This window comes from Anabrus simplex, chromosome 2 (genome assembly GCF_040414725.1).
Source record: "Anabrus simplex isolate iqAnaSimp1 chromosome 2, ASM4041472v1, whole genome shotgun sequence".
In the NCBI taxonomy this organism is placed as follows: Eukaryota; Metazoa; Arthropoda; class Insecta; order Orthoptera; family Tettigoniidae; genus Anabrus; species Anabrus simplex.
In genome coordinates, this window is record NC_090266.1 from 807,573,578 (window position 1) to 807,599,495 (window position 25,918).

A 25,918-nucleotide genomic window follows, 5' to 3' on the forward strand; every position below is an offset into this window, starting at 1 on the left:
GAAAATCTATGTAATCCAACATAGTAAACTTTTTTTTTTTTTTTTTTTTACAAGTTGCTTTACGTTGCACCAACACAGATAAGTCTTATGGCGATGATGGGACAGGAAAGGGTTAGGAGTGGGAAGGAAGCAACAGTGTCCTTAATTAAGGTACAGCCTGGTGTGAAAATGGGAAACTATGAAAAACTATCTTCAGGGCTGCCGACAGTGGGATTCGAACCTATCATCTCCCCATAGTCAAATTGAGAAAGGTTAAGAATGTAAGATAGAAGAAAGGGGGTTGTGGAAACACAACACAGTTGGATTGTACAAACATCAATATACATATTTTTACCTTATAACTGTGAGTTGTAGAAAATCATACTGGTACCATAGCTGATGATGAAGGGGATGAAGAAGAAAAATCGATTGAACAGATTCGCATGCGGCAAAAGATGACCTTCAAAAAGATGCGAGTGATGCAACAATTTATCTGTGTCTGATGATATCTCATTCATGCTTTCATATCCTAAAGGCAAGGCCTTGTCGCTGCAACCACATTTGTCTCTCCTCGTTTTATGTCCTATTTTGCTAAGACCCATGTTTCGCAACCATACAACAAAACACTCCACACAAACATGTTGGCAAATTCTTTCCTAACTTTAATGTTAATGTTCCTGCTTGTCAGAAGCTGTTTCTTGTTACTGAAGGCTTGTTTAGCTAGAGCAATCCTCGTCCTGATTTCTGTGGTGCACCTGTTGTCCTGAGTGATCCCAAGTAGCAAAATTGACTTACTGTACATTTTCGTCACCTACCTTAATGTTTATTGGTATTTCCTCAGTTGTTTTCTTGACAATTAATACTTTTGTTTTCGAGGTGTTCAGTTTCAATCTTGATTCTTGTAGTGTTTATGTTAAAACTCGTAGCATTTTACTTATTTCCCTCTCTGAATCTGCAATTAATGCAATTTCATTGGCAAACCTTATACAGTGGATTTATTGTCCGTTAATTTTAATTCCTTTGGTTTTTTGCTTAAGTTTTGATATCGCCTCCTCAGTGAACATATTGAACAAAAATGGAGATAGTAGACAACCTTGTCTCACTCCCCTTCTAATGGATGCTGTCTTAACATTACCATTGATTTCTATTGTTGTGCTTTGATTTTTGTACAGGAGTAAAATGAGTCTTCTGTCCCTCCAGTCCAGTCCAGTCCTATATTTTCATGTTCCTAAAGAGTTGTTTCCAGTTTACTTTGTCAAAGGTTTTCTCTATATCCACAAATGCAATGTATGTTTTCCTGTTAATACTCGGTCTTCTTTCTAGAAGAGCTAGAAGAGCTTCTCTTGTTCCCTTCCCTGTTGTAAAACCAAACTGATCCTGCGATGTATATTGTTCAATTTTCTTTTTAATCCTGTTCTTACTTACATTAAGCAGTATTTTGGATGTGTGTGATAGCAGTGTTAGTGTTCTATAGTTGGAACAGTCAGTAGCATTTCCTATCTTTGGTAAGGTAACTGTCCTATTTTTAATAAAGTCTCCAGGAATTTTGCCATTGTAATAGCATCTTGCAATGATATTATACAGTTGTTGTTTCATTCTTTCTCCTATTCCCTTCAGAAGTTCTGCTGGTATGTCATCCGGTCCGGTTGCTTTCTTGTCCTTGTATTGTTTTAGTGCTAGGTCAAATTCTTCCCATGTGGTTATTGGGCCTATATTGTCTTCTTCCACCATCTGTTCAGGTTCAAGGTAGTCTGGAATTGCCATTACTTTTCATCCCAGTACAGGTCTTCAAGATATTCCTTCCAGCATTCTGCGATATCATTACTATCAATAAGTAGCTGTCCATTCTCATCCTTTATAACTGAACTTCTTGTTTTGGGTTTATGCTGGAGTGATTTGATCATGCCATATGCTCTATCTGTTCTTCCTCCTATTATATCACTCTCTATAGTCTGCGTAATTTCCTTCATCCATACTTCTTTTGCCTCCCTACATTTTGTCACAATGAGATCCTCAGTGAGTGTAAATTCACAGTTAAATAGTGCAGAAAATGTTATTCATTGTTCACGTACTTATGAGACATGACTACGTTTAATAAGTTGGTTTTTTTCATAAGAATTTGTGTAGTAGAGCTGTGTCATTAATATGTCTAGTGTTGTAAAACATAAATATTTTGTAATATCTTGGCATACAGTACATATAGCATTTACAGTACTGTGTTGTCCGACTCGTTGGCTGAATGGTCAGCGTACTGGCCTTCGGTTCAGAGGGTCCCGGGTCTGATTCCCGGCCAGGTCAGGGATTTTAACCTTAATTGGCTAATTCCAATGGCTGGGTGTGTGTGGCGTATTCAACATTAGAAATCATCCTAGGTAGAGACCTCATCTTCACAGACATGCAGGTCGCCTAAGTGGCCATCTACTAGAAAAAGACCTGCACCAGACCTCTCCGGAGGCCATACGCCATCATCATCATTATTATTATTATTATTAGTACTGTGTATGCAATATATATATATATGAAATAACTTGTCCTCACTGACTGACTGACTGATTCATCATTGCCGAGCCAAAACAACTGGACATAAAGGAATGAAATTTTGGGTATACATTCATATTACAATTTAGGTGCTGGCTAAGGGAGGATTTTTGGATATTCCATCGCTAAGGGGGTGAAAAGGGGGTGAATTTTTAAAATGAGTGTATCTATATCTCGAAAACTGAACAGTTTAAAGACATGAAAATTGGTATTTAGAATCTCCTTTAAAACTAAAGAAACACATATTCTTTTGTTTTTGGAAAATCCCATTAAAGGGGGAAAATGGGTTGAGCACCTTTTATGAGAAGACTTATATCTCAAAAAATGAAGATGTTACAGACATGAAAATTGGTATTTGGATCTCCTTTGAAAATAAAGAAATATGTATTTTTGTGTTTTGGATAATACGATGAATAGGGTGTGAACAGGAGTGACAAATGGGTGAATTTTTAAAAATACTATGTCTGCAAATTATCTCAGACACGTAACATATTACAGATTTGAAAACTGGCATTTGGAATTGTAAAAGTAAAGAATCATAATTTTTTTTTTTTTTGAAAATCTACTTAAGGGGAACTGAAAAAGGGGGTGAATTTTTAAAATTAGCATATCTACAGTATATCTCAAAAACTTAACATGTTGCAGATGTGAAAATTGGTATTTGGAATCTCCTTTAAAAGTAAGGAAGCACGTATTCTTTGGTTTTCGGAAGAAAGAAAAAAAAAAAAAAAAAAAAAAAAAAAAAAAAAAAAAAAACCCTTCACGCGCGCGCGCGCGCGTGTGTGCATGTGTGTGTGTGTGTGAAAGAATTGAAAAATTAGTTGGTTTATTTGCATGAGAATGTGTGTGTGTGTGTATATATATATATATATATATATATATACCAAAAATCTAAGGATGTTACAAACGTGAAAACTAATATTTGGAATCTCCTTTAAAAATAAAGAAACACGCATTTTTTGGGGGGGGGGGAATAAACTTGGTAGGGGAGGATGAAAACAGAAATGAATTCCTTTTACGAGGGTACATATATCTAAAAAACTGAAGATGTTACAGTCATGATAATTGGTATTTGGAAGCTCTTTTAAAGAAACGGGTACTGTTTGTTTTTGGAAACTTCACAAGAGTGTGGAGCGTGAAAGGAAGTAAAAAAATTGAATTATTTTTCTGGAGTAACTTGTATCTAAAAACTGAAGGTCACAAACGTAGAAATTGGTATTTGGAATCTCCTTTAAAAATAAGGAAACGCGCATTTTTTGGGTGGAGGGAAACCAACTTACCGGACGGGGGTGGAGTGAAGAAAAAGTTGAATTATTTTCATGAGGATACTTCTGTCTCAAAAACTGAAGATTTTACAGATGTGAAAATTAGTATTTGGAATCTCCTTTAAAAATAAAGACGCACATTTGTTTCTTTTTTTTGGAAAATCGACTTGACGTAAGGGGTGGGGGGGTTGAAAATAAGTACATACGGAGTTGAAATATGTTTATGGGGATACTTGATCTTAAAAACTGTAGTTGTTACAGGCGTGAAAGTTGGTAATTTGAATTTCCTTTCAAAATAAACAAATGCAAATTTTTTGTTTTCCGAAAGTCCACTTAAGGCAGGAGAGCGGTGGAAAGCAGTGAAGAAGTAGTTGAATTATTCTTACGAGTATACATTTATCTCAAAAACTGAAGATGTTATAGATGTTCTGACATGAAAACTGGTATTTGGAATCTCTTGTAAAAATAATGAAACACGCATTTTTTAATTTTTGGAAAATCCAGTTGTTGTTGTTGTTGTTTGAGTCATCAGCCCATAGACTGGTTTGATGCAGCTCTCCATGCCACCCTATCTTGTGCTAACCTTTTCATTCCTATGTAACTATTGCATCCTACATCTGCTCTTATCTGCTTGTCCCTAACATTCTTATCACCTACACTTCCTTCAAAGACCAACTGAACAAGTCCTGGGTGTCTTAAGATGTGTCCTATCATTCTATCTCTTCTTCTTGTCAAATTTAGCCAAATCAATCTCCTCCTGCCAATTTGGTTCAGTATCTCTTCATTCGCGATACGATCTGTCCATCTCACCTTCAGCATTCTTCTGTAACACCACATTTCAAAAGCTTCTATTCTCTTTCTTTCTGAGCTAGTTATCGTCCATGTTTTACTTCCATACAATGCCACGCTCCACACGAAAGTCTTCGAAAACACCTTTCTAACTCTTATATCAATGTTTGAAGTGAGTAAATTTCTTTTCTTAAGAATGCTCTTCCTTGCTTGTGCTAATCTGCATTTTATGACCTCCTTACATCTGCCATCGTTAGTTATTTTACTACCTAAGTAACAATATTCATCTACTTCCTTTAAGACTTCATTTCCTAATTTAATATTTCCTGCATCACCTGCCTTCGTTCGACTGGACTCCATTACCTTTGTTTTGGACTTATTTATTTTCATCTTGTACTCCTTATGCAAGACTTCGGCCATACCATTCAGCATCTTCTCAAGGTCTTCTGCAGTCTCAGATAAAATATCATCGGCAAATCTCAAGGTTTTGATTTCCTCTCCTTGGATTGTGATTCCCTTTCCAAATTTCTCTTTGATTTCCTTTACTGCCTGTTCTATGTAAACATTGAAAAGGAGGGGGGACAAACTGCAGCCTTGCCTCACTCCTTTCTGGATTGCTGCTGCTGCTTCTTCAAAGCCCTCAATCCTTATCACTGCAGACTGATTTTTATACAGATTGAAGATAATACTTCGATCTCGATATCTGATCCCAATCACCTTCAGAATCTTAAATAGTTTGGTGTAATCAACATTATTGAATGCCTTTTCTAGATCTACGAATGCCATGTTTGTGGGCTTGTCCTTCTTGATTCGATCCTCTAAGATCAGACGTAAAGTCAGGATTGCTTCACGTGTTCCTACATTTCTTCTGAAGCCAAATTGATCTTCTCCCAACTCAGCTTCAACTTGTTTTTCCATTCTTCTGTAAATAATACGTGTTAAAATTTTGCATGCATGAGATACTTAACTAATGGTGCGGTAGCTTTCACACCTGTCAGCACTGGCTTTCTTGGGAATAGGTATAACATCATTCTGCCGAAAATCGGATGGCACCTCTCCTGTCTCATACGTCTTATTTTAAATGGAATAACCTTGCCATGCTGGTTTCTCCTAAGGCAGTCAATAATTCAGAAGGAATGTCATCAATTCTAGGTGCCTTGTTACTATTTAGGTCTCTCACAGCTCTGTCAAACTCTGACCTTAAAATTGGGTCCCCCATTTCATCAGCATCAACAGCCTCTTTTTGTTCCAGAACCAAATTATCCACATCTTCACCTTGATACAACTGTTGGATATGTTCCTGCCATCTTTCTGCTTTGTCTTCTTTCCCTAGAAGTGGCTTTCCATCTGAGTTCTTAATATTCATACACCTAGATATCCTTTCTCCAAAGGTTTCCTTGATTTTCCTGTATGCAGCATGTACCTTTCCTAGGACCATACAACCTTCGACATCCTTGCACTTCTCATTCAGCCAGTCTTCGGTAACTACCTTGCACTTTCTATCCACTTCATTCTTTAATCGCCTGTATTCTTTTCTGCCCTCTTCATTTGTAGAATTCTTGTATTTACGTCGTTCATCAATCAGGACTGGTATCTCCTGAGTTATCCACTGATTCTTACTTGATCTTTTCTTCCTTCCTAACATTTCTTCAGCAGCCCTACTGACTTCATTTTTCATGACTATTCACTCTTCCTCTATTGTGTTTCCGTCAGCCTTTTCATTTAGTCCTTGTGTAACATGTTCCTTGAAACAATCCCTCACACTCTTTTCTTTCAACTTGTCTAGATCCCATCTTTTTGCATTCTTTCCTTTCTTCAATTTCTTCAGCTTCATATAGCATTTCATGACCAACAAGTTGTGGTCAGAGTCCACGTCTGCTCCTGGGAAAGTTTTGCAATTCAACACCTGGTTTCTGAATCTCTGCCTAATCATTATGAAGTCTATTTGATACCTTCCAGTGTCTCCAGGTCTCGTCCACGTATACAGCCATTGTTTATGGTGTTTGAACCAAGTATTGGCAAGGACTAAAATATGATCAGTGCAGAATTCAACCAGCTGACTTCCTCTTTCGTTCCTTTGTCCCAATCCAAATTCTCCTACTGTATTATCTTCTCTTCCTTGGCCTACCACTGCATTCCAGTCTCCCATCACAATTAGATTCTCGTCACCTTTTACATATTGTATTAAATCTTCTATCTCTTTATATATTCTTTCAATTTCCTCATCGTCCGCTGAGCTAGTAGGCATATAGATCTGCACTATTGTGGTGGGTATTGGTTTCGTGTCTATCTTGACGACAATAATTCTTTCACTATGCTGGTCGTAGTAGCTTACCCGCTGCTCTATTTTCTTATCCATTATTAAACCATCTCCTGCATTTCCCCTGTTTGATTTTGTGTTGATAATTCGATAGTCGCCTCACCAAAAATCCTGTTCTTTCTGCCAACGTACTTCACTTATACCATGTACATCTAACTTTAGTCTATCCATCTCTCTTTTCAGATTCTCTAATCTACCACAACAATTCAAACTTCTAACATTCCATGCTCTGACTCGCAGAATGTCAGTATGCATCTTCCTGATGATCGCCCCCTCTCGTGTAGTCCCCACCCGGAGATCCGAATGGGGGACTAGTTTACCTCCGGAATATTTAACCCGGGAGGAAGCCATCATCAGTACATCATTCATGCAGAGAGAGCTTCATGTCCTCGGGAGTTTGTTACGGCTGTAGTTTCTCGTTGCTTTCAGCCGTGTAGCAGTATCGACACAGCTAAGCCATGTTTAGTATTATTACAAGGCCATATCAGTCAGTCATCCAGACTACCGCCCTTGCAACTTCGGAAAGGCTGCTACCCCCCTTTCGATGAACCATTCCTTAGTCTAGTCTCTCAACAGATACCCATCCGATATGGTTGCACCTGCGGCTCGGCTATCTGCTTCATTGGGACACGCAAGCCTCCCCACCGCGGCAAGGTCACATGGTTGTTTATGAATTTCATTTTCCATCTTGATAGATTCAATGTATAGACAAGAAATGTGTTTTTCCACCAATCAATACACGATTTATTGTAAATAGATTCCACTAGTACCGGTTTCGGCCCTTAACGGCCATCATCAGCTAGTACATGATTAGTTTCCAGCCATTAGACAAATCACAAGTTGTTATTGTGTTAGACATCTGGATGTCTAATGGGGGATGGAAATGCAGTATATAGTAGCATGAAGTTAAAATATCTGTGGTCAAAGGTAAAAAGTTACAATAAGTTAGAACATGAGTATACAGAACACATTAAAACATATGGGCCACAATATAAAACACTTAAAAAATTTTAACACATTAAAATGCTTATTAAAAGTTCATGTTGCTTAGATTCCATTCTTCTGTCTTTTGTGTGGTTCCTTTGATTCTATGTATGTTGGTTTAGCTGTGTGAGGTAATCTTTGAGAATGTTCTGAGGCTGATATGTGTCATGTTGGTATGAACCTTCGTCATGAAAAAATTTTGTGTTATATAATCTCATAATAGATCCCAGGGAATCACTGGAGAGGTGGAGGGAATATTTTGAACATCTTCTCAATGTAAAAGGAAATCATCCTGGTGGTGTTGTGAACAGCCAAGCAAATGGGGAGGAGGAAAATGATGTTGGTGAAATTATGCTTGAGGAAGTGGAAAGGATGGTAAATAAACTCCATTGTCATAAGGCAGCAGGAATAGATGAAATTGGACCTGAAATGGTGAAGTATAGTGGGAAGGCAGGGATGAAATGGCTTCATAGAGTAGTAAAATTAGCATGGAGTGTTGGTAAGGTACCTTCAGATTGGGCAAAAGCAGTAATTGCACCTATCTATAAGCAAGGGAACAGGAAGGATTGCAACAACTACCGAGGTATCTCTTTGATTAGCATCTTGGAAGGGAGGGTGCGATCAGTCGTTGAGAGGAAGCTGGATGAAAACCAGTGTGGTTTCAGACCACAGAGAGGCTGTCAGGATCAGATTTTCAGTATGCGCCAGGTAATTGAAAAATGCTACGAGAGGAATAGGCAGTTGTGTTTATGTTTTGTAGATCTAGAGAAAGCTTATGACAGGGTACCGAGGGAAAAGATGTTTGCCATACTGGGGGACTATGGAATTAAAGGCAGATTATTAAAAGCAATCGAAGGCATTTATGTTGACAATTGGGCTTCGGTGAGAATTGATGGTAGAATGAGTTCTTGGTTCAGGGTACTTACGGGGGTTAGACAAGGCTGTAATCTTTCACCTTTGCTGTTCATAGTTTACATGGATCATCTGCTGAAAGGTATAAAATGGCAGGGAGGGATTCAATTAGGTGGAAATGTAGTAACCAGTCTGGCCTATGCTGACGATTTGGTTCTAATGGCAGATTGTGCCGAAAGCCTACAGTCTAATATCTGGGAACTAGAAAATAGGTGCAATGAGTATGGTATGAAAATTAGCCTCTCAAAGACTAAATTGATGTCAGTAGGCAAGAAATTCAACAGAATTGAATGTCAGATGGGTGATACAAAGCTGGAACAGGTCGATAATTTCAAGTATTTAGGTTGTGTGTTCTCCCAGGATGGTAATATAGTAAGTGAGATTGAATCAAGGTGTCGTAAAGCTAATGTAGTGAGCTCACAGCTGCGATCAACAGTATTCTGTAAGAAGGAAGTGAGCTCCCAGACGAAACTGTCTTTACATCAGTCTGTTTTCAGACCAACTTTGCTTTACGGGAGCGAAAGCTGGGTGGACTCAGGATATCTTATTCATAAGTTAGAAGTAACAGACATGAAAGTAGCAAGAATGATTGCTGGTACAGACAGGTGGGAACAATGGCAGGAGGGTACTCGGAATGAGGAGATAAAGGCTAATTTAGGGATGAACTCGATGGATGAAGCTGTACGCATAAACCGGCTTCGGTGGTGGGGTCATGTGAGGCGAATGGTGGAGGATAGGTTACCTAGGAGAATAATGGACTCTGCTATGGAGGGTAAGAGAAGTAGAGGTAGACCAAGACGACGATGGTTAGACTCGGTTTCTAACAATTTAAAGATAAGAGGTATAGAACTAAATGAGGCCACAACACTAGTTGCAAATCGAGGATTGTGGCGACGTTTAGTAAATTCACAGAGGCTTGCAGACTGAACGCTGAAAGGCATAACAGTCTATAATGATAATGTATGTATGTATGTATGTATGTATGTATGTATGTATGTATGTATAATCCAACTGTGATGTACTCCATTAAATTTTAATATAATAAACTGCAGGTCTTGAGTTTGAATTTAGAAGCTGTTGGTGGCAACACCTCTCTTGTCTATGTTCGTTTGTGGTGTAGTCTGTAAAGATTATCTAATATAAGTATAGTGTATGTATGAAGGAATGCCTGGTGTGTATATGGAAAGAGTACTTACTATTGTTGTTGTGGAGGTCTTGTACCAATATGTATGAAGGCTTGCTGTGTTCTAGTACGAGTGCGTCTGGGGCTCATGTTAGCTGTGGAGGGGGATTTAGGTGGAGGGGAAGAAGGAGTGACTATTGGGGAAGTAGGTGCGGGGTTAGGCTTGTGATTCGTTGGTTTGTTAGCGCGTGTGTTTACTATTTTGAGGTAATCATTCTTTAATGCCAGAATGGATTTATCAAAAATGATGCTGGTTTTCTCTGTAATATCGTTAATGTTATGATTAGGATTAGCGAATTGGTCCAAAGAAATATATAAATCTTCGGTTATGTTGAGCAGGGGGCCCTTAGAGTTTATGTTTAGTATCATATCGTTATTGATGTATGTTAACTAGTTAACTAAATTAACTAAAACAGCCAAACCCAAAAAAGATTATGCCCTATTTACCTTTAACAACACCCATACGTATACCATAACTAATATTTTCAAGAAGCACAACATGAAAATGGCATTCAAAACCACACCCAACAGCACCAACATTATACATAACACTAAAATAGTCAATAATAATAACAAATACAACTAATCAGGTGTCTACCATATCAAATGTAGCAACTGTGATACAAGTTATATTGGACATACAGGCATAAACTTCACCATCCGCTATAATGAACATATAAACACAGTAAAACATAACCATTTCTCATCAATAGGCCAACATGCGGAAGAATCTAAGCATAGCTTCACAGACATCAATAACAATATGACGATACTAAACATAAACTCTAAGGGCCCCCTGCTCAACATAACCGAAGATTTCTATATTTCTTTGGACAAATACGCTAATCCTAATCATAACATTAACGATATTACAGAGAAAACCAGCATCACTTTTGATAAAGCAATTCTGGCATTAAAGAATGATTACCTCACACGCTCTAACAAACCAACGAATCACAAGCCTTTCCCCTCCACCTAAATCCCCCTCCACAGCTAACATGAGCCCGAGACGCACTCGTACTAGAACACAGCAAGCCTTCAGACATACTGATACAAGACCTCCACAACAACAATAGTAAGTACTCTTTCCATATACACACCAGGCATTCCTTCATACATACACTATACTTATATTAGATTATCTTTACAGACCACACCACAAACAAACATAGACGAGTGAGGTGTTGCCACCAACAGCTTCTAAATTTAAACTCAGGACCTGCAGTTTATTATATTAAAATTTACTGGAGTACATCACAGTTGGATTATATAACACGAAATTTTTTCATGACGAAGGTTCATACCAACATGACACATATCAGCCTCAGAACATTCTCGAAGATTACCTCACACAGCTAAACCAACATACATAGAAGCACAAAGGAACCACACAGAAGATAGAAGAATGGAATCTAAGCAACATGAACTTTTAATAAGCATTTTAATGTGTTAAAACTTTTTAAGTGTTTTATATTGTGGCCCATATGTTTTAATGTGTTCTGTATACTCATGTTCTAACTTATTGTAACTTTTTACCTTTGACCACAGATATTTTAACTTCATGCTACTATATACTGCATTTCCATCCCCCATTAGACATCCAGATGTCTAACACAATAACAACTTGTGATTTGTCTAATGGCAGGAAACTAATCATGTACTAGCTGATGATGGCCGTTAAGGGCCGAAACCGGTACTAGTGTAATCTATTTACAATAAATCGTGTATTGATTGGTAGAAAAACACATTTCTTGCCTATACAAGGTCACATGGTTCACAGGGGAGGAAAATCCAGTTAAGGGGCTGAAAAGTATTGGAAAAGCGGGTGAATTTTCATGATGAGGACCGGTATATATACATTACATGTCAAAAACTTAACACATTACAGACAAGGAACTTGGTATTTGGAAAGTCCTTTAAAAATACAGGAAGACGTACCTTTTGTTTTTGGAGAAGGCATTTTACAGGGGGGTGAAAAGAAGTGAAAAATAGTTGAATTATTTTTTATGAGGATACTTACATATTAAAAACTGAACATGTTATAGACGTGAAAACTGGTATTTGGAATCTCCTTTAAAAATAAAGAAACCGAGCTCGATAGCTGCAGTCACTTAAGTGCGGCCAGTATCCAGTATTCGGGAGATAGTAGGTTCGAACCCCACTGTCGGCAGCCCTGAAGATGGTTTTCCGTGGTTTCCCATTTTCACACCAGGCAAATGCTGGGGCTGTACCATAATTAAGGCCACGGCTGCTTCCTTCCCACTCCTAGCGCTTCCCTGTCCCATCGTCGGCATAAGACCTATCTGTGTCAATGCGAAGTAAAGCAACTAGCAAAAAATAAAAAATAAAGAAACATGTATTTTTGTTTTCGGAAAATACACTTAGATGGGGGTGAGGGTGGGGGAAGGACTGGTCAAGGGGTTGAATTCTTTTTATGGGGATAATTATGTATATCTCAAAAACTGAAGATGTTACAGATGTGGGAATAGGTATGTGGAATATCCTTTAAAAATAAAGGAACATGTATTTATTTTTTCGACTTGAGAGAAACTTTTTCTCACATGTACAGTTCTGTGTCACATGGTCATCTTAGCCCCGAAAGGTAATACCACAAACATGGTTTACAAAGAATTTCTGGTGTAAATGGCACTCAATTTTTGGGTGAGTTTTTATACTTTAGGAATTTTCAGATAATGTCTTAGTACAATGCCGGGGAACGATTACTTTGATCAAATTACGAAATCCATGCGAGCGAAGCCATGGGTAATTGCTAGTATTTCAATAAAAATGCTTTTAAAAAATGAACATATTTTGTATCAGTTTTCTGTACGTGTTTGGTCGTCAACCGCTTGATGTGTGGTTAACGTGCGATGCCGTGATATGCGTTTAATCAGGATTTTACTGTACTTAACTTTGGAATGAGGCTTTAAATCTTTTTTTCGCATCTGCACTCTCCAATGATTAATGGTTGTATTGTAGTAGTTTAGTAAGGAGTAAGAAACCCCTTTTAATGTCATATGATTTTAAGTGTGAGTGGCAAATATTGTCTGAATTATAGGCATGATAAAAGAAATGGAAAATTAATATTTTCTGGCAACACAAACAATGGGATATGCCTTCTTTCTATTTTAGGCTGCAAGGACTAGGTGCATAACCCTTGTTTTCATTTGTAAAGCATTAATTGGTTTAATTTTATAATATTGATTTGTTTAAATTGGCAAGCATTTGAAATTTTTATTAATTTTCAGTTGCCATGAGATTTTGTGGAACATTGCCAGTTATTGTACTACTTGCCACTACCTCATATGCAGAACAAGTTTCTTCAGCATCTGATCAAGAAAAGCAGGCTTCTGGTGACAAGCTCAAGACCATTATTCTTCCTCCATGCCAAGCTTGTAAAACACTTGTCCAGTCTTTCAAGAAGGTTAGTAAGGTCCAGGTTAATTTTATGGTTTCTTAAAAAATAAGTAAGCTAGCTTGGAGTTTTACACGACTGTTGGTATTGTGATCATAGCCACGGGATCTCCAGTTTTATGTGGAATCCCCACCACAGTGACATTATATTACATTTCAAAAATTCTGCATGCATTGGCCAGGTGTTGAAGTACAGCTGGAGATATAACATCTACTGAATCCTTCTGGGTGTACAACTGATTATTTAGATTAAAACAGGCTTATTCTTATGAATGAGAGAAATTTTATGGTTCGTATATCATCTGTCTTTCTTTTTAGTGCAAAAGCAAATAATAAATCAGTTTATTGTTTTGATGAGGAGTAATCTGGAAATTAGTTTGTTTGGTCTTCACAATCTTGCTAGCTTTTAGATTTGAAAATACCCCCTGCGGGTGGGGGACGCAGATGTACAATACACCTCTGGTATTCCCTGCCTGTCGTAAGAGGCGACTAAAAGGGGCGACGTAGGCGCGGATATGGATTGTGGTTTGGTATCGTGTGTTGACCCCCTGTATATGGGAGGGGCTAAATACATTCACAGGTAATCCCTGTCTGTCGTAGAAGGCAACTAAAAGGGTCATGTTGCCATCAGGCCCCTCTTTATTTTTTATTGTTTTTGAGGGTTAGTTGTAGACCGATTCAAATTCTTATTGTGCGTGCTGCTCGGAGATGGGCCTCTTAAGCGTGCGATTACGCCCGAAAGACTACTTGTGATCGCCCAGGAAGCCTGCGGGTGGGAGCGCCATGTACCCGTGCAGTAGTATCTGCCTGACAACACAGGCCCTCGCATAGCCGAATGCCAGAAGGACATAATATTATTTTTTAAAATTTTTTTCTGTATATATATATATATATATTACTCTGTACACGCTATGGGGTACATGTTATTGCAGGTGATTGGAGGAAGGGAGTCCTAGTGCTCATTGCCTCATTCATTCCGTATTAGGCATAATCCAACGTCAGACCCCGGTCAATACCGGCTACGACCAGGTGGGTATTGCCTTGGCTGCTTGGTTTGGCTGCAGAGGCCCCTGATCGGAGTGGGTGGCATTCGGGGAGGATGATTTCGGGCATGGCTTCGAAACGCCTTTGACCTGCCCAAGATGGTCCCCCACCGAAGTCTTTAACTTTTGATTCCTTGAGGGGTTCAACCCCGTGGTAACATGCGTAGCGTGAAGGAATGGGATCCAGCTTTCCTAGGTTTCTGGTTGCTACCAGAACCAACGGGCATGATTTTAAGCTGGTAAAATCTATCCTTTTTAGTAGACACATAGAAGGTGTCTACGCAAACTTTGAGGATCTCAAGAAAATGCGCAACGGTAGTTTGCTTTTGAAGACTTGCACAGCACTGCAAGCCGATCAGTTGCTTAAGTGCGACCACTTTGGCAAAATCCGCATCAAAGTGGAGGAGCACAATTCCTTGAATCTGGTTCACAGAGTCATCTTCCACCATGACCTTATTTTGAACACTGATGACGAGTTCACGGAAGAAGAACCGTGGCGTGACACAGGTCCGGCGCATTACGCGCAAAGTCAACGGTGAAGACGTTGCCACTGGTGCCTTCATTGTCTCTTTCAAGTTGTCAGTGTTACCAGAAAATGTCAAGGTAACAACTTATCATTGCGATGTGACGCCGTACATCCTGCCTCCTATGCGATGTTATCAGTGCCAGAGATTCGGACATATAGTATCTCGTAGTTCGAATTAGTCTGTGTGTGGTACTTGTGGAAGAGCAGCTCATGGCACGGAAGAGTGCACAACTCCGTACAGGTGCACTAACTTCTCTGGTCTTCATTCTCCTCGAGATCGGAACTGTCCGACATATCTGAGTGAGAAGAAGATCCAGGAAATCAAGACCCTGGATGGTCTTGCCTACCAGGAAGTGCGCCATAAGTTTAATTCCACGAATATACCTGCCAATACACTAGACTACAGCATGATAGCTCAGAGGTTCATCATTCTCGACATTGTTACCCGTGAAGATCGCTGTGCCCAAGGCGGCTGTTGCTCTTGAGAGCAAACTCGCAAAGAGTAAAAGCTTGAAGGGGGGGATCACCCAACCTTTGACCATCAGGAAGTCTGTGCTGGCTGAGAGTCCTAAGCCAGCACAGTAGGGGAAGAAGACGTCGTCTCCTTCCCTCAAGAGGTCGGCGAAAGCCGTGCCCAAGCCGGCGGAGGCAGCATCATCGCCCAGGGCTGGGAAGTTATCTCCCAGCCCGTCTAAACATGAAAAGAAGGCGGAAAAGAGGAATGCCCTTACCGGGTGCTCCCACACTTCTCCTGCAAAAGGGAAATCATGCCCTCCATCGGGAGGGTATGAGTCAGCGCCAGCAGGTACGCCTGCCCCTAAACCCGAGCTCTCCCCTTGTAGGAAAAGTCTCGCTCCCAAGGTACATCAAAGTTGTGGGCGTCAGTCCGACCGTCAGTTGATGACTGGATGGATTATTACAAATGATGAAATTCATTTTTCGTCCGTATTGAAAGTGTCATAAAATGTATATAGGAAAATATTTAATATTTATTTCCACCTATTCAATACAATACAATACAAGATGTTGGCATTTTAGTTAAAAAGCCAACCACGCTAATAAAAACAAGAATCAAAACCTTAAAATTAAAATTGGTAAGATCTCAAAAGATATTCAATTCCTGAAAGAATGTGTAAGATCCAATCTAGTGCTGAAGTTTTTGAAATCAACTCAAAGGAAAAACATTCCGAAACATAAATCTAAAGACATTCAAAACAAAATCAACAATATTTGGCTCAAAAATGAAATAAAACTAATGTATAGAAAGAATTTTTTTTAAATACACAACTTTATTGTGAACATTTGATTATCGTGCAATCGTTATCTCCTCTAGAATGGAATTCTTATCAACAACACATTGCATATAAAATACAGATTACATTGAACAAAAAACAAGAAACCCTAAACCGTAAATTAACACATTTAAAAGAAGAATAAGCAAAATCGATTAACCAGAACAGTAGTATAGAAATACCCCCCTCCCCTTGGAACAATGTTCCAACTACAATCAATCTGACATCACCTCTCAGATAAAGAAACACAATTGTTCAACCAAGGCCTGAAACATAATTGGCCCAACCCACATAAAGCAGAAGATGTAATCACCATAATAGCCGAAGCTGAAGCGAACATAAATAAACAAATTCTAACAGATAAACAGAACGATGTAAAATACAAAATTAAAAAGAAATTACCTGCCCTTGTAAAAGAAATTTCTAACAAAAATAACTCTACCTCACAAAAATACATCCAAGAATTAAGAAAAAAGTGGACACTAATAACATCATAGTAACTAAAGCCGACAAAGGCAATACTATAGTCTTAATGAAAAAACAGGATTACATCCGTAAAACAGAGGAGTTCTTCTCTAATGAAACTTACACAACAATCCCAAACGATCCCACTACAAAAACTCAACGTAATCGAAAAACACTTTTAAAAAACTCTTTATTTTTATTTAATGAACATGAATACCAAAGTCTCATTAACATGAACCCCAAACTACCCACCGTCAGATCATTACCGAAGGTACATAAAAAGGACGTTCCCATTTGACCGATCATAAACAGCCAAAATAGCCTGACATATAAAACTTCACAATTCCTCCAAACATTTCTCAAAAAATATTTCAAATTCCATAACAAACACCCCAAAAATTCAATAGAACTATGTGAAACCCTTTAAAAAATTCAACTTAAAACCTAAATCATAATGTGCTCTTTCGACATCGCTAACATGTATTCAAAGATTCCCGCTAAATAAACTACAGAAATAATAATAAAACAATCTTTCCAAACACAGCAGTTTAAGCAAAATAGAAATAGAAGAACTATTAAAAGTACTAAACTTTGTCTTACAAAACAACTATTTCACTTTCAACAATAAAATATACAAACAGGAAGGCCTGGCCATGAGAGACCCTTTATCCTGAATCCTTGCTGAAATTTATATGGATAACCTCGAAAACAGCAAAATAATAAAAAACATCAATGGATTAAATCTCTGGCTACGCTATGTTGATGACGCTAGTAATAATTGACAAAAATCTCAACAACAGTGAAAACATATTAACTTATTTAAATAATCAAGATAACAGTATCAAATTCACTAAAGAGGACGAGAACCAAAACTCAGTTAATTTTCTTGACATCACAATAACAAGAACTTCCAATAAGTTTGATTTTCAAATTTACAGAAAACCCTCATTCACACCTATAACTATTAAACAAAGTTCCCTACATCCACAATCACACAAACAGTCCTCATTTTACAGTATGGTGTACAGAGCTCTAAAACTTCCCCTTTCAACCACCAATTTTATAAAAGAAATAAATACAATAAAATAAATAGCCACTTTTAATGGATACAACCCCTCCATCATAGACAAACTAATTAAAAAGGTTAAATTGAAACTATCCACAAACCTCTCCCCAATATAAATGAAAAGTCAAAGTACGCAACCTTTACATGCACCAACCCAATCATACATCAAATAACCAATACCTTAAAAAAAATCAAGAGATCAAAATAGCTTTCAAAACTCAAAATTCAAACCAAAAAATGTTCTTCAACCATAATACAATAAATTCTGAAAATAATAAATACTCAGGCTCCGGTATCTATAGATTAAAATGTAATGAGTGCCTCAGCTCATACATCGGACAAACAGGTAGAAGCTTCATAACTAGGTACACCGAGCATTTCAATGCTCAGAAACACAATAAACACTCAGGAATGAGCAATCACATGAAAGAAACTGGGCACAACTTTACCACAATTGAACAAGACCTTCAAATTTTAAAAATAAAAAAGTTAGACTCATGACCGAATTCGAAAATTTATACATATTTTTGGATCAAAAATTCAATACTAATAAGAATTTAAATGATCCATAGACAATAGAAGCCCTTTATATGATCAAATAGTAACATTATTCAATAAAGTAAACTTTCAGGACAAACATTTTTTTAATATTTTCAAAACTGTATCAATAAACACTCTTTCCACATCAACAAATACATCACACCCCCCTTCCCCTCCCAACTTACGTAATTCCCCTCCACGCGCCAATCTTAAGCCATTAAATGCTCCACGCCTCCCCGCTTCCTTCACTACACACAACTCCCTCCCGTTCGCCAATCACAAGCCTACAACCCCGCACCCTTCAACCCATCCCCCTCCGCCGAGATGGCATGCATACAACACAAGGAGTAAAAACGTTAGTGATCACTAATATCCTGATAACGCTTCACACAACAAGTCAAACGGGCCAACAACGCCATAGGTAAGCACCAAGATCCTCCAACAACACTTTGACAAAACATTCCCAAGTTTTTCTTTTCATTCTCATCAAAATTAACTACAGTTTTTTTTCTTCATTTCAGAACCAACCAATCACAACAATAATTCAACAGCCCTATTAAACTTCCACAGTACCTTCAATAATATAAATTTCCACTATCAATGTTTTGAAAAAAAAAATATTGTCATCAGATGAAGAAAACAACAGCCATTCAACCTTCACGTCAAAATCATACCAACAATTTAAGCTAACTACAAACTTCATGTCAACACAATCCCGCCGATCAAATCTATATACAACCTATGAACTGTTGACCATTAAACCTCATGGGCAAATATACGCTAATGTTAAATAATATTTGCCCAGCAAAATTGGAATGTTTTTCCTTTATATTTTATATTCAACAATGTAATTTATTTCATATTTATTCATTATATATTAGTATGTTATTTTACTTATACTTCAAATATTGACTACGGCTTTAAGCCATCAACTGTCACTCATAATTATATGACACCTCCATCTTTAAGTGTACTACCTAAGAATCTACTAGTTTTTTTAATATCATTTGAATGTATTGTATATCTTCACTGTAATGTTTTTTCATATGCTTTCCACTATGTGTTGGATGTCTGGTATTGACTAAGGCTTCAAGCCATCTTCTTGCTACTGTACGATCAAATGACATCCTATTCATCAAGTGAATTACACATGAGTTTATCATTATATTAGATTTTTAGTTATTCATGAAAATTTTTACAATAACTATAAATTTTTTATCTCACCTACAATCATTATCAAACACATTTTAGGATAATTTCAACCTGTTGCCTGACAAAAATAATAAGATTTTGATAGTGACTGAAGATGCCTCACAGTAAGAGGCGAAACATGTCTCACATTTAAAAAAATGTTTTAACTTAAATGCCAACATGTTGTTTTGTATTAAATAGGTGGAAATAAATATTAAAGACTGGATGGATGTCGAGTTGTCATCTACTTCTGCGGATGTAGATGTTGATATTGATAGTATTTAGGTTTAAGAGCATCTTGTCTCTCATAACCCAACAAACTCTCTTTTAGTCCACACCATGGCACTGTTACAGTGGCATTGTAACGGTTATGACAGGCACCTTGCTGAGCTGCGCCAGCTCATTAGTGAGTTCGCGGCGAGTGTAGTCTGTATTCAGAAAACCAGTCTCAGACCAGGTCATCATACGGTCTTGAGAATTTTCAGACTATACTCGACACAACGGTATTGTGCTCACCGGGTGTCCGGTGGCGTTGGTATTTTTGTTCGTTCTGATACCTATAGCGAAGAGGTTCCTTTAAGGACCCCACTGGAAGCAGTTGCGGTACAGGTACTGCTGCCTATCATAGCAACAGTGTGCAACGTTTATTTTCCACCAGGCCAGCGTCTTAATATAAATTATGTAACTGATCTTACAGATCAGCTTCCACCTCCATTCCTCTTATTGGGCGATTTTAACGCCCATCACCCTACATGGGGCTCTGTTACACATTGCCCCAGGGTAAGGGAGTTGGAAATATTATTAGGAGAGCTGGATTTATTTATTTTGATTACAGGTGAACCAACTCATTTCAACATACGTTACGGCACATACTCTCTCATAGACCTTAGTGTATGCAGCCAAGCGCTTGTTCCCCTGCTTCGGTGGATTGTACACGCTGGCTGATCTCTGTGACAGTGACCATTTCCCTATCATTCTTACCTTGTTGAAGCAAAAATCTATTGAGGCTCCTCCTCGATGGATTCTTAAATGTCCTGATTGGCTAAAGTTCACAACACTAACTATCCTTACCGACGCAACTAGCCGAAGCTTAGACGGCGATATAACTTACATTACACAAGTTATTCTTGCTGCTGCTGAGGAGACCAGGGAATCCCCGCAGAAAACTTGTTCCTTGGTGGAACGAAGAAATTGCAGTGGCCATGAAAGAACGCCGCTACGCTCATAAACGCTATTGTAGGCAGCCTACTGTGGCCGACTTGGTAGCATTTAAAAAACTTCACTCAAAGGCGCGAGTTCTTATTCAACAGAGTAAGAAAGCTTCATGGGAGAGAGATGCGTCGTCTATGACGTCACATACACCATCATCTCAAGTGTGAACTCAACTTTGACGTATTTTGGGTATACAAGGACCATCTTTAGTACCGGGAATTTCCATTGCGGGCAATATCGTCACAGATTCACCTTCTATTGATAATCATCTAGCCAGTTATTTCACGGATGTGTCTGGTTTCAGGAATTACCATAGTGATTTCTTAGCTCTGAAGTGGGAGGCAGATGTCATCAACTCAGTTTTGCCACCCAAGCTTCAGAAGATTATAACGTGCCCTTTACGGGGTGGGAACTCCGCAGCGCCTTCGCACTTTGTGAAGACATAGTTCCTGGACAGATAATGTCCACAACCAGATGTTGAAACACTGTAGTGAGGATAGTCTTCTATATCTCCTTCGTGTGTTCAACTGAATCTGGGTAGAGGGTGAGTTTACATCACACTGGCAAGAGGGCATAGTAATTCCTGTCCTCAGGCCTGGCCAAAATCCTAAAAAAGCAGGAAGTTACAGACCTGTTTGTCACCGGGTGAGTAGGCTGTGCGGTTAGGGGCACGCAGTTGTGAGCTTGCATCCGGGAGATAGTGGGTTCGATTCCCACTGTCGGCAGCCTTGAAAATGGTTTCACATGGTTCCCCATTTTCACACCAGGCAAATGCTGGGGCTGTACCTTAAATAAGGCCACGGCCACTTCCTTCCAATTCCAAGGTCTTTCATATCCCATCACCGCCATAAGACCTATCTGTGTCGGTGCAATGTAAAGCCACTAGCAAAAAAAGACCTATTTGTCTTACAAACTGATTTTGTAAGCTTTTTGAGCGGATGGTGATTCGCCGACGTGTGGTGCCTGGAGAAAAGAGGACTTTTGTCCGAATACCAGTGTGGTTTTTGAGCTGCTCGCTCAACCACTGACCACTTGGTATGCCTGGAGTGTTCTATCCAGGATGCTTTTCTCTGAAAACAGCATTTGGTGGCTGTTTTCTTTGACTTAGAAAAGGCCTATGACAACACATGGAATTTCCAAAGTAACTTGCCGGTATTTATAGCAGATTTTTTTGTCCCTCCGCCTATTCCATGTCCAAGTAGGAAGGGCATATTCGCAGTACCATATTCAGGAAAATGGAGTCTCACAGGGATCGGTTTTTAGTGTCACTCTGTTGGCGATTGTCATAAATAGTATTGTCGCTGCTTCTGGTTCAGCAGTAATACCGTCGCTGTATGTATAGTCCTGGGCATGTAAGGCCATACACTAAGGGTGCAACCTTACCCTTTCTCCCCTGTAATGTTAAGGTAGTGATTTATAGTTACTTTCCTTGTTGTTGGGTATTTTGCAGTTATTTTGCAGTGTCAGTAACCATACAGTTTAGGGACCTTACTTGCCGGTACGACGTCTTACATTTACCGTTAATCTGGCACGTTGGCAACGTTCAGTCAGTGTTCTAGCTTGAATTGCATATTGCCACTGCATTACTGTTAAAGTCACTAGTGATACATTTGCGAGTTTATTTAAAGCATATTTTCTTTTTCTGTGGGATTGTAAATCTATTTGGCTAATACCAGGTAAGTAGAATTGTGGCATGTTAGGATAATGCATTTAATAACATAGTTTGTATGAAATGATGAACACATCATTTTATTAATTACGTTCCTATTTCGTCCCATACTTACGTACAGAATTTGATTGGGATGTCTAAGAAGGAAGAAAAATCTGCAAGAACTCCTCCGAAAAGGAAAGCAACGTTACGTCCTTTACAAAAATCAATTCAGAGATTGCTACGAGGTATTGAAAAAGGAAGACGATGAGTTACCTATCACTCGTAGTGATATGGACCTTATGACAAGAGTTTCACAGTTAATTGGGGTAAGTGTTCATTTAAATTTAAATTTTGTTTCTATGATAAGATTCTGACAGTGAGAATCAGTTGAAATGGAAAATATTTCGTTATGAACGTAACCTAACCTAAACATGTCTTGTCTCAACGTCAATGCGGTTTACAGACCCAGCCTTCATGTATTCTTATTGACTTACAGCATATGTATATCTAATATATTTGCTCATGTGTATTATTACGTGGTTTCGTCAGATTTCTATTCTGTTACTAGGTAATATCTGCCACCTGGGCGACTGTCCTAAAGGCAGATCGGTGTTTGATTGATTGATTGATTGATTGATTGATTGATTGATTGATTGATTGATTGATTGATTGATTGATTGATTGATTGATTGAAATCGACTGGCATGATGTAGGAAGTGGCATTTTAACTTACAGCTTCAGTCTGCATTTTGGGCAGTGACAGATTCCCTATCTGTTGTTTCACTGCGTTCTATCAGTGGTTCTTGAATTTGACTTCTCAACTGTTAAGGGGTCTGTTGGTTATGAGAAAGACCCGTAGTTATTCACTTTAGGCCAACGATTAACTTTAGGGATGCACTTCAATTAAAACTTCTCCGATGTATGTTCATGTAATATTACTGGATATTGGTATCAGCAAATTACTTGTACTATAGGCCTATTTATTAGGTTCACTCTGTATTGACAATCTCCACCTGAATCAGTGTATAGCTGACTATTGCATACCTTCTAAGCTTCCTATTTCTTAGTGCTCGATATAAGTTTGGTGTTCGTAGCAGTTACATTTCTTCTAAAGTATTAAACATTAGTGTTTATAGTAATATCATTAACACAAGTGATTATGGACTTCTAGTCTAGACATACCATATTGATATTAAATCACTCTATCAATATACCAGATACTCTAATACATGATAAACTTTAGCATAGAGTAGTGTGAGTAGCAATTCATTATCATCATCATCATCAGGTGACTGTTGCATTGTAATTGCTTTCACTTAAAATCAGACATGTTTTTCAATCATTCAGCAGAAATAACCATTTTTGTCTGTTAATATCCCTGAAGAAGGTGGTTTCATATTTTTAGGGAAAAGAAGAAATAACTTCATGCTAAAACTCAAAATTTTTACAGGTGCTGATTTGATGTTTGCCACAATTTGAAGAAAAGTCAAGATTATCATGGTGCTATGAACAGTGAGAAATCTCAGATGTGGGTTGAAATATTAAGGATTAAGAAATATAGGACCCTGTGTATTGTGATGGATAATGTAGCATATCACTGTAAGCTTGTGGAGCATCAACCGACAACGAAATGGAGGATCAATTACTGGTAATTATAATAGCTTGAATATTTTCTACTACTGAATTATATTTAATTATATTTAATTATATTTATGTTAATGATGTTACAGAATTTTATTTTTATTTTTCCTTTAATTTATAGTCATGGGTGAGGCAGAATTAGGGTGGCTCCACCACAAAACTCAACAAAAGATGAGCTGCAAAGGTTGTGTCATATGAATCAAAGTCACTTAAAGAGGTAGAGTAGTATCGAAACATAACTTTAGGTAGGCTAATGTTGTTTACTTTTGTGTATGCATAACAATTTTTCTCTTTTTTTTTTCTTCACCAGGTATATTGTTGATGAGATTCTGCACAATGAAGGCCATACTATGAATCAGAGGAGGAAGAAGAAGAAAGAAGAGGAGAAGCTGAGGAGTTAGCTGTACCGTTGTTAGAGCTATTCCATGAGATTAAGGGTTTTCCAACTTTGTTGGGAAATAATACATTTCTAATTGCCCTGTCCTTTCGGATATAACAGTGTTACATTTGAAAATTGTAGGGAAATGTTACCTTTTTTGGTAAACATAGCTATTTTATGCTGGTACCCCAGTCTAGGTGTACTACGTCTGGTTCTTATTAAGTGTTATGGTACTTTTAGGAGATTTCCACAGTTGCAATACAAATTAACTTTATTCCTTTCAGAATAACATTAAATCATGTTTCGTCCTCAATGGAGAAAATCTTCAGCCATCAAAGTTCATAAAAAAGGAAAAGAACCGGGCAAGTTGGCCATGTGGTTAGGAGTGCGCAGCTGTGAGCTCGCTTCCGGGAGAATACTCATGCGAAGTATTCTGACACATGAGGGTTCAGCCGGTTTCCTCGGTCCTGCTCCCGTTGAGCTTGAAATTCAATACTCTCAGCTCCTGTAACTTCTTCGGATGACGCCATCTCCTGGATAGGCCTCTGCCATTTAACAGTTCCTGCGGGCTGATTTCGGAGCTGCTCGACGTACCTCTTTGATTTAGCTTGTCGATTTGGATTCGATGTCGATGAACGAAGGACCAATCATGGATGCATCCATCTGTATTATAAACTTCTCGCTATAACCAGGATACCCTAATTTAACGCTGTTACCTATTAGATCCGTATTCTTACGGAAAGCTTTCTCACAGGCTGTATCCCACTTCCATCTGTTGGTTTTTCTTTGACAGCTCTTGTAATGGAGCAACTGTGGTGGTATATGACGGACAGTGGTCCGCAAAGAATCCGCATAAGCTTAAGAACTGCCGAACGTGCTTCACTATGGTTGGCTTCGGGAAGTTCTGGATTGCCTTGATTTTCACAGGATTTGGAGAAATACCCTCGGCATCAATGACATGCCCTAGAAAGAGGATACTATGCTGACAAAAGTGGGATTTTTCTAGATTAAATTTGAAATTGCTTCAGCCTAAATCTTCTAAAACGAGGTGCAAATGTTCCTTGTGTTCTTCCAAAGTTTGCATGGCTATCAATATATCGTCTACATATTGGACGGTGATTTTCTTCACTTTATCACTTAAGTTGCGATCAAGTGCTCGAATTAGGGCTGATCCAGTGTTTTTTAGTCCAAATGGGAGGCTTTTACAAATGTATGTCTGCTGGTCAAACAGAAAACCAGTCAAGACCTTTGACTCAACCATGGAAAGCCACTTTCGGGGCTGCCGACATTGTGGTTCGAACCCACTATCTAGCAAATAGTGGATACTGGCCGCACTTAAGCAACTGCAGCTATCGAGCTCGATGCATCTAGAATGGTAGTGCTTGGATCACTCGATAGATAAATTTACGACTACACAGTCAATACCGCATAACGAACTCGTTCCTTACCAACCACAGTGCTCTTCTCAAATCGAATCGCTATTGATCTGCATTTAGGGCAGTCACCCAGGTGGCAGATTCCCTATCTG

General features: G+C 38.5%; 1 protein-coding gene and 1 pseudogene across 2 annotated transcripts in view; one reads left to right on the plus strand and one right to left on the minus strand.

Moving 5' to 3' along the window:
- The window catches only part of Creld (Cysteine rich with EGF like domains), a 270,526-nt gene that overhangs the window by 33,769 nt on the left and 210,839 nt on the right, over positions 1-25,918 (plus strand). The window contains exons 2-3 of one of the 2 annotated variants that reach the window (XM_067139457.2): positions 13,029-13,116; positions 13,219-13,394. In XM_067139457.2, the coding sequence (XP_066995558.1) occupies positions 13,083-13,116; positions 13,219-13,394 (210 nt within the window). In that variant the 5' untranslated portion in view covers positions 13,029-13,082. The remainder of the gene's footprint in view (positions 1-13,028; positions 13,117-13,218; positions 13,395-25,918) is intronic. The other variant, XM_067139458.2, reaches the window with a different exon arrangement.
- LOC136864887 (piggyBac transposable element-derived protein 4-like) overlaps positions 15,349-25,918 on the minus strand; it is a 31,757-nt pseudogene continuing 21,187 nt past the window's right edge.